General features: G+C 41.9%; 1 protein-coding gene across 2 annotated transcripts in view; it reads left to right on the forward strand.

The window, feature by feature from the left end:
• Positions 1-10426, forward strand: part of SMURF1 (SMAD specific E3 ubiquitin protein ligase 1) — a 37480-nt gene continuing 27054 nt past the window's right edge. For both annotated transcript variants that reach the window (XM_083373075.1, XM_083373076.1), the window contains exon 1: positions 1-662. In XM_083373075.1, coding sequence (XP_083229201.1) covers positions 608-662 — 55 coding nt within the window. In that variant the 5' untranslated portion in view covers positions 1-607. The remainder of the gene's footprint in view (positions 663-10426) is intronic.

The following is a 10426-nucleotide window of genomic DNA, read 5'->3' on the forward strand; positions in this document are numbered from 1 at the left end:
GAAGTCCAACGAGTCAGAAAAGAGCCAAAGGTTGCCTACCCACCCCACCCCCGATATAGGCGGACCTCTCCAAGATGGCCGCGGGGACGCGCGTGAGCAAGAGCGGGCGAGCGCGCGCGCACGCGCACACGCCCCCAGAGGGAAAGGCAAAAAAAAAAAAAGAAAAGTGGGTGGCGCCGGGCCTGCCGCGAAAGCAGGCAGGCAGGCGGGCGGTTGGCTGGGCGGGGCGTCGCGAGCCCGCGCAGTCGCCGTTCGCGTCCGGCGGGGCGGGCGTCGAGCTCCGTGAGGCGGCGCCGCCTCCGCCGCCGCCGCCGCCGCCGCTACTTTTCCGTCTGAGGAGAAACCGGAGGCGGCTTCGCTCCTCACCCAGGATGACAATTCTTCGCGTTTTCCTTTAAAACAAACCAACAAAAAAAAAAGGGAATCGGGATCTTTCCTGAGAGGAAAAAAAAAAAGGAAAGGGAAGGGAAGGACGGAAGGCAGGGGGAGAGAGGCCGGCCGGGCCTGCCAGACGACGACGACGACGAGGGAGGCGCGGATGGGGTCGGCCGTGGCCGGCGGCTGATCCGGCCTCCCGCCCTGCGCGCGGGTCGCTCTGCGGGGAGCGATGTCGAACGCGGGCACCCGCAGGCCCGGCTCCAGCATCAAAGTCCGCCTCACAGGTAGAGACGCCGGGGCGCCGCCTGCCGCCGCCGCCCCCCCCCTCGGCCTCGGGCCACAACGGCCGGCGCCGTCCCGCTGGGCCGAGCAAGGGAGGGGAGGGAGGGAGCCGGCGCCTTTGCTGGGATGGCTCTGCCGAAGGGCCCCGCCGCCCATCCTCCCCGGCTGGGGGGGATGGGAGTTGTAGTCCCTCCGCAGGTGGCCCGCGGGCGGGTTCTGGAGCAGCGAGGCTTTTCTCCTCCTGCTTGCTCTCCTTTCCTTCCCCCTCTTTCTGCCTCTCCTCCTGCCCTTCTTTCTTTTCCTCTTTCCCCTCTTCTTTCTGTCTTTCTCCTTCCCCTCTTTCTTCCTCTCCTTTCCTTCCCCCTCTTTCTGCCTCTCCTCCTGCCCTTCTTTTCCTCTTTCCCCTCTTCTTTCTGTCTTTCTCCTTCCCCTCTTTCTTCCTCTCCTTTCCTTCCCCCTCTTTCTGCCTCTCCTCCTGCCCTTCTTTTCCTCTTTCCCCTCTTCTTTCTGTCTTTCTCCTTCCCCTCTTTCTTCCTCTGCTCCTCCTTCCTTTTCCTTCTTTCCCTCTGTTCCTCCTTCCCCTCTTTTCTTTCTCCTTCCCCTCTTCCTCTCCTCCCTCCCTCCCTCCCTTTTTCTTCTTTTCCTCTGTTCCTTCCCCTCTTTTTTCTATCTCCATCCCCTCTTCTCCTCCTTCCTCTCATCTTTTCTTCTTTTCCTTTTGCTCCTCCTTCCCCTCTTCTCTCTTTTCTTCACCTCTTCTTTCTTCTCCCCTTTCTTCTTTTCCTGCTCCTTCCACCTCTGCTTTCCTCCTCTCTTCTTTCCCCCCTTTTTTCCTCCTCCTTTCCCCCTTGCTTCTCCTTTCCTCCTCGTCCTTTCCTTCCCCTTCTCTTTCTCCTTGCCTGCTTTCTTCTTCCTCTCCTTCTCTTTCTTTTCTTTCCTCCTTTTCCTTTCCTTTTCCTTACTCTCTTTTTCTTCCCCTCCAGCCTTGTTTGGATGGAGAGGCAGGTCGCCTGGGCCATGGAGGAAGAGGAGAAGGTTACAGTTGTCCTGCTGGTGGTCCTCCTTTCTCCTTTCCTTGGGGGGGGGCTGAAGGGGTAGGAGGACAGGTGGGACTCACCTTTCAAAGGGCTATGCTGGCCAGGTAAAGGGAGGCCTCATTTGGGCCTTGACACTCAAACAGGATGACCAACGACACCATGGCTAACTACTGGAACAGTTCCTGCTATTGTGGATTGATTGTCTCTCCCTTTTTGTTTTCCTTCTCCTGGGAAGATTGGGGGTGGGTGGGGGTAGACTCCTTCCTCACATCTCCCCAATTTGGTGGGTTGGAGAAATTTTGTCCCCTCTTTTCATTTCTTGCTTTGCTGTCTTGGCAAACATGCCCCGCAGACATTTGAGTTCTGACTGTTTCGGCATTGCAGTGGAATTGGTGAAAGCTGGTTGGTTGTGGGCTTTTTTTTCCCCCTTGCTGGTTGGAATTTAGGGGATCTTCTAAAGAAGGCAGAATCCTTCCCTCCTGCAGCTCGTAGGAGATGGAGACTTTCAAATCTATAGACCTCGTTAAGGATTTGATTGTTATTTCTTCTTTGGGTTGTTGAATAATTGGAATTTTCCTGGATGCACCTTGTTTAAAACTTATTTCAGAGGAATATATTAAATATGACTGGATTTTTGTGTTAATGCAGTGCTGTTAATATTTGACAGAATACATTTCACATGGGAACATAGATAGTCTTATGTTTTTAAAAATTGGCCTGGCCATTGAGACTTTATGAGGCTTGACGGGAAGGATAGATTTTGTTCAAGACTTCTTGGAGAGGTGCCCTATGTAGTCTGTATTAAAACCTTTAAGGGGATTCTTAAAGAGCACTTTGATAGTATCTAAAGGTTTTTTCCATTGAGGATTCCTTCGTCAGAAGGAAATTAGGTGCTTTCAAAAAGGGATAGTAAGTAGGGAACCTCAGTGATCACTCTCTTGGAGTATTTATTTATTTATTTATTTATTTATTTAATTTATATACCGCCCTTCTCTCAAGAGACTCAGGGCGGTTAACAGGGCAATACGTAAAAGACAGATATGTAAAAGACAGAGTATGTGTTCATGGTTCTAAAACTGCCCTTGATTTTTTTTTTCTCATGTGGAATATTTATAGTAATAGATGTAAGTGGACATCTTTACTAAGAAAACCTGTAAGATATACCTGTTCAGAAAGCTGAGTGTGGAAACTTTTAGTCTGCGTGTTAGCCATAATTTCGCTGAATAGCTTTTGTCCTTCAGTGGCCTCTCTCTTTCTCTCCCTCTCTTGTAACAGGAGGTTAATTACATTGATTTATGTTATAGAACTGGTGTATTACTAATGTAAGTGAAATACACAGAGGACAGGTGTTTTCTGGCCTGTACTTTGTAAAATGACACACTTTTCTATAGAAATAAAGTATGTGAACTGGCCTTGGGAATCTAGACAATATTTAACTTCCTGTCTATTTCTCTCCCCCCCCCTTTTTTTGAATGAAATTCAGATACTACTAGGAATATTTGCTAATTCCATTGAGAATTACTAGCAAAAGCTTGACACAATTCTTTTGAGAAGCCACATGAGTTGTAATTCAGCATCCCAGGGACTTTTGCTTGCCAAATATAATTCAGAAATCAACTTTCTTTTTTATGTTTGTGTGGATTCTGCTAGAGTTTTTTCACTTCTCTCAAAAAAAATTAATACTTCCATTTACCCAAATGTTCAGCACCTGGCAATGATTAATTGCATTTTTTTTCCTGTATTGCTCTCATTGAACTACAAATTAACTTGCATTTTTAAATGGAAGCCTTGATTATCGAACTACCCTTGATATTCTGTCTTCCTGATCTTTGTTAATTTAATTATTTAAATGTCTTTTTTCAGAAGTTGCAAAAGGAATGAAGCATTTAGAACTGCACAGAAATCATTATATTCTCATGCCAGTTTGATGCTTTCCTTTCTTTTCTTATAAACATATAATTGCTGTAAATATTGCCCTATATGCCATAAATATTGCTTTAATTCAAGTCTGTCATTACTTAGCATTATAATAGTACTTTTATTCATTTCCTGTAATTATTTCCAATATCCCTACTTAGTAGCAATTCTGTTGCTAACTGTTTCTTTTTGCAAAGGAAGAGGATACTATAAAAGTAGCGATTTCTCTAATGCTGAATAGCAAATTCATGATTGAAGCTTCTAAACTGGAAACTTCTCAACCTAACCATGATTTTGCTTGGTCTCTGTGTGTGAGTAAGTGGTGACTTATAGTCAGGGTTGACTCCTGGTGGTTGTCTGGAAGAGTCCTGGTAATTTTTCTGGCAAGGTTTTTTTTGGAAGTGGTTTGCCATTGTCGGCTTCTTAGGGTTGAGAGAGAGTGACTGGCCCAAGGACACCCATTCTCATTAATGTGACTGGCTTCACACCTTAGGGGTCCCAGCTTCTAGGACGTCAACTCCCAGAATTCCTCAGCCAGGCACACAAGTGCAAACTTGTTACCCTTCAGTAGCAAATCCCATATATTATGTTTGTTAACAATCAGATGATTTGATTGTTGGAAGCCAAAGTGGTTTGTTTTTGGATGGTTTGAATGTTGCTTGTATTTCTGTTTGCAAGTCTCCAGATGTGGTTGAAGCGATTTGAAAGACTGCCTCCATTGAGTATTGTCTTGGTCAGGTGACTAATGTGGAAATTTGTTATGTGGATATATAACATGTGTCCAAATGCCATTTTGTATTTATGTTACTAGCACTGGGCAAATTAAAGTTGATTCCTCCTTTTCCCCAAGTATTTCTGTGGATTTAATTCCCTGTTTTGCTTTCTTTAAAAAAAATAATTCATTAAGTCAACTTCTATTCATGCCCTTGATGTAGATTTGAGAATAACATGGAAAAGGAAATTCAATACAGCAGCAATATTTATTGCATTAGCAGAAGAGCACAGCTAAATACAGCCTGGCGAACAAAACAAACCATTGATCTGAGGTGATTGGACGGGTGGAATTATTTTTAAAAGCTCATCTTGGATGGTGAGTTTAATTAGCTGCAGAAGTATGGTGATGCACTATCATGTAATAGCGAGAGAGACATAGCTTGAAAATGGGAAGTGTAAGAAATCACTCTGTTTGTTAATGCAAGGACAGTTCTTCTCCAGCCTCACATAAATGGACTATAACGGAAGCTTCAAGCTATAATAGGTCAGACTTTGAAATTAAGCTCATTGGCGCTTGTATGTTAAAAAGAAGATTGAACAGATTGTGCCCAGCATACTGGCATCTGAGGGGGCCTGATGCTTAGTGGTTAAAGACGCTGAGCTAGCCAAAGAGCTTGACAGCCCGGGTTTGAGACTCCATGTGACAGGGTTGCGCTACTGTTCCTTGCCCCAGCTCCTGCCCACCTAGCAGTTGGAAAACATGCAAATGCAAGTAGATTAATAGGTACCACTTTGGTGGGAAGATAACAACATAATAGCCATGTTGACCACACAACCATGGCAATTGTCTTCGGGCAACACTGGCTCCCTCCAGTAAGAAGCGGAGATGAGCACTGTGCCCTAGAGTCGGATGCGAACTGACACGTAAACCTTTCTTTACCTTACTGGCATCTTCTGTTTAATTTACATCGGCGTTGACTGATTTAGCATAAGTAACTAGTGATCTTTGACGCTGAAATTAAGTGGCCCAGTTTATTATTTTTTTTCTGGTTATTTTCAGAAATCATGGTGACAGGATCTGTCTTTTCAAAAATGTGGCCTGCGTGATATCCCTTTGCTTCTACTGTCGTTTTATTTTGTTACAGCTGGAAACAAATTCTGTGGAATAGATGAGCTTAACTTTGGGTTCTTTGGTCCTGTAAATCATTTAACATATGATTATGTGCCATCAAGTCAGTTTTAATGATCACGTGGCTAGACTTTCTCCGGTATGATCTGTCTCCAGAAAATAACTTCAAAGTAGAAAATTTTTAGCTGGCTTGCTGACTGCTCTGCATGCATCCTTAGATTGTATTTCTCTGTTCTTCTCAGTACCATTTAAACTGATATTTAGGCTAGAATCCTAGTCAGATTTTTATTACTAATATGGTAACTATTAAATAGTTGCTCTTTTGAAAAAAAAACATTGTTTTTCTTCTGATTTAGAGAACTGTGGGAACAGGCTACGTCAGAGCATGGAACACTTTGAAATAAATATGTCTAAATGATTTAGAGTATACATTGCCCTATTTATCCGATACAAGGTTTCTGTTTAATTTCTTGAATAATAAAAACATTTCCTAGTCAGAGAGTAACTTCCAAAGGTAGAATTAGCTTTGGCAAAAAGCAAGGTAAAAATGAAAATAATAACGCAACGTTCTAAATACCAAATTTGGCTTTTGTATTCTAAGTCTGGCAAGAGAATGAAAGCCGACACATAGAAGAATGATAAAAGAGATAATAGCCCCTAGGTTGATGGCTAGATGAGATTTTTCTGGGCGAGAACGTGTTGAATTCTAATGCAGTATATGGTTTGGGGTTACTTTTCATTCAGCAGCATTTAATCATGTGAAAGGCTAAAACTTGCACTGGCTTGTGTCAAAGGCAAGCTTGCATACAACAGAGAGAAGTCCCTTGGGCCATCCAATTTATAGCTCAAAGAAATCTCTTGTTTCTGGAAGACACCCGTTCGAATTCCGAGGAACTGTGGAACTAATTTCACGTGGATACCTATTTATTGGGCCTTGTTTCTCAAATTACAGCCCTCTTTTCTGTCTATGAAAGCACTCTGCTTTTAAAAGTGAGGTTTCCCATTTCCAAAGGGTTCATGGAAAGAGCCCAAATCCTATTGTACATATTTAATGTGTCTTTTGGAATCCTATCTGCTGAGTTTACCAAATGAGATAAATGCCATTTAAGCATCTCTTTGTCGTCTTTCTGCCTCTTTCTGAGTAAAGCGATCCATTCTTCAAGAAATTGAACTAAGAGAGTTAGGGTGTGGTGGTGCATGGTGGCTCCAAGCATACTCACCTCCGTTGCAGCTGCACAAAATTCTCTCTGGATCAGGCGTGCCTCTAGTTACTTATGTCAAGCCCTAGAAATAACATTTACAAATAGCTAATCATTAACTATTAGCTACCTAGCAGCTAAAAATCAATTTGGAGAGCTCCTGTCACCAAAAATATAAAGGGATGTGTAAAGCGACACAATCACCCCTTAATGATTTGCTGTCAAATTTGCCAAGAACAATTATAGAATGTAGGTTAAATTTGGCTCCTTCCTCATTCATGGAAAAGTAAAATTTCTAGCACTCTTCTAAATTGCCGGAGTGCTGCTTGTGCTCGTTGGGAGGTAATTTTCTCAAAGCTTTTTCACGTAGGAGTGAGAGTCAGTATCTAGAAGTTAAGGTGCTGAATCTGGATCTCCCCTGCTTGCATTCCCATTCCACCATCCGCCGTAGAAGGTTTTAGGGTCGAAACCAACAAGATTGTTGTCCTGAGGGAAAATATGCCACTTTGAGCTCCCCTTGCAGAAAGTGGCATATAGTACAGTAGCTTTATTAAAACTACTTGTTATTACAGCTAATGCATTTCATGAAATTACTGTACACAAACAGCCTTCATTTGGGAGATAGGAAAGAAATTCCCAGCTACAGTAAAATATGTCTGCAATATGTCAAGACAATTTAATTGATAACTCAGAATGTTCTTTATACATTTGGAGCATCGTGAAAAGAAGCTTCCAACATTACAAGGAAGGGGGGGGGAAACTGTCTGCAAGCTCTTTTCTTTTCTCTATTGTAACCTTCCGCAAATGGGTGCTGTCCAGATGAGTTGGATTTCACTTCTCATATTTCCTGACATTTGGACTTGGATCATGTTGGCCGGGAATATTGAGAGAGGCAAATCCAGCACATCTGGAAGGCCACTTTGTTGCTTAGCTGGAGATGTTTGTTTGATGTTGCTAAATCTTTTACCCTGCTTTCAGCCTGCCAGAATTGCAGCCAACAGTATTCTTCTTTTCTAATACTCAAATGCTAGGAAGAAAACAAAATCTATCCGTGATCTGTTGAATTCCTCGCTGACAATTAAAAAGTAAAATTACACTCCCATCCTTCAGAAGCTTTCAAAAACCGGCTAGGGAGACCGAAACGTGCTCACTTGCAGTTGAAAATATTTCTTAGGGAGAATTCTAATTAAAGGGTTTAGGACAGTTTGTTTTTAACTGAATCGACACATATTTGTAAACTATTCCCAGATGAAGGAAATGGAAGAAAAAAAGAAGATGGACTGAAGGGAGAGGTGGAGAAGACTGCTACAGTCTTTCTGCTGGGACATTTAATACTAAAATAAAGACTAAAACCGTCGATGACTTAAGGTTGGCAATGAAAAGTCTCAGATGAATTCACATTGAAGGATGGAAGTGTGATCTGGACCACTTTTGATTCTAGGCAGTCCTTGACTTACAACAGTTTGCTTAGTGACCTTTTGAAGTAAGGGCACTGGAAAAAGTGACTGATGACCATTTTTCACACTTATGACCGTTTCAGCATCCCCATGGTCAGGGGTAGGCAACCTTGGCTCTTTTATGACTCGCGGACTTCAACTCCCAGAATTCCTGAGCCAGCTGGCTCAGGAATTCTGGGAGTTGAAGTCCGCGAGTCATAAAAGAGCCAAGGTTGCCTACCCCTGACCATGGTCATGTGATTTACATTCGGATGCTTGACAACTGGTTCATATTTATGACGGTTGCAGTGTCCTGGGGTCATGTGCTCTCCCTTTTGTGACCTCCTGACAAGCAAAGTCAGTGGGGAAGACCGTGTTACTCATTTAGCAACTGCAGCCATTCACTTAACAAGCGTGGCAAGAAAAGTCATAAAGTAAGGCAAAACTCACTTAACACATTTCTCACTTAGCAAAATAGATTTTGGGCTCATTTGTGGTCATAAGTCAAGGACTACCTGTACTTTGAAAAATTGGGGCAACAGAATCTTGACAGTTGTTGGAAGTATAGGTTGCTCCTTCCTAAGTTGTAGGGGGCTTGCTTCAGATGTTAATCAGTTTCCCCCTGCCATTTTAATTCAGGCCATTTTTTCTAGATTACCTTCTTGTGTATTTGAGTGATCTCCAGTCGCCGTGAGATCTCCCATGGAAATTATGAAAGCTTGAGCTCTGACACGCCTGGGAGGCATCAGGTTGGGGAAAGTTGATTTAGAATAATGGACTATGTTGTATTTCAGGATTTTTCCCCCCCTCTCTTAGTGTCTTAATTAGCCCATCGGTGCAAGGATTTCTGTTATTGCCCAACAGATTTGTAGGTGGGATTGCTAATTATCTTATTAAGAGTGAACTTTGAAAAAAACTGCCAGATGACATGTACATTTTGCTTTGTCTAGGATGCCAGTGTCTACAGCTTCCCCTGCTGTTCCAGAATGTCTGTCTAGGTGTTTATTTTGTGTGTCTACATGGACTTTACACAAACACTCCAGCTAAGAGTCTACAAGGCTGCTTTATTACATGATGTTGTGTTATAATGCCACCATCTTTTTACCATATTAGCTGTGCAATATAAATTAAGTTCTACAGTTCATATTGCCACATGGAATAGAAATAAATTTGTTGCAACCTGGACCATCACATTGTTTGCATACAGAGACAGAGATGGTTTCCATAATACAGTAGAGTTAGCATTAAAATGCTTAAGGGTCCTAAATATGCAATTCTATTGTGAGCAAAAAAAAGGGATAAATATTGCTAGGATAATTCAGAACAAGTAAATTTATCACGGTAGGTTTTAGAAAATTGTCTATGTTGTCATTTTAGATGTCCTGAATACAATCTGCTTTCTTTTTCAATGGTTAAGACAGCCATTTATCGTGATAAATTTTATATTATACTTCCTTTTGTTGGCTCAGTGTTTGTTAGTACAGATCTACTCTATACAAACAGAGTATAGATTCAGATTTAGAGTGATGCTGTCATATTTGAGGAACAAAAGTGCATTACATAGGCTGATACAGCTTTAGTTAGAAGACCCTCCTTCATAATGGCATGCATTGTTGCTAGCTACCTTACATTCTGTGGAGTTTTGTTAAAGATGCAAATGTTTAGAAGCATAGATATAAAAGCACCAAATTAAGTTAAAACACAGAATTGGTTAAAAACTTTCTTTCTTTCTTTCTTTCTTTCTTTCTTTCTTTCTTTCTTCTTTCTTTCTTTCTTTCTTTCTTTCTTTCTTTCTTTCTTTCTTTCTTTCTTTCTTATCTATGATAATAGGTAAGGAAACACCAAGACAGTCATGTGCCCCACATTAATTTGATATGCTTGAGGGTCTTGTTTTACCCATTGATTTTCAACAACTACCCTCCAGTTAAACAAATTGTACCTATTATCTTTGAATCCACATAAATCAATTGCCAGGAATTGCTTTTTTGTTTTAAATATAGTTTAACATAATGATTTCACAAGGCTGTTCAGTCACAACAGGTGCTAAAGGCAACATTTCCTGAATGTTTGTATCTCAAGTGGGTATAAATTATGCTAGAATAGGTTCATTCAAATGTGGCAATATCCTCAACTATCTAAATAGTTTTCCTGTAATCTAGTTGCTGCTGCTAGGTCCGCTCTGTCAGCATTAATGTTTGAAGATGCAAATGTCTTTACGTAAAAAGAGCATTGGGTGAAGAAAGTGATCTGCCAAAATTTGGAACAAGTATATATTTCATCTAATCATAGTTCGGCTAGAGTCGATGTTTCTGTGCATGTGAAAATTAGTTTACT

This window comes from Vipera ursinii (genome assembly GCF_947247035.1).
Source record: "Vipera ursinii genome assembly, chromosome: 13".
Classification (NCBI taxonomy): Eukaryota; Metazoa; Chordata; class Lepidosauria; order Squamata; family Viperidae; genus Vipera; species Vipera ursinii.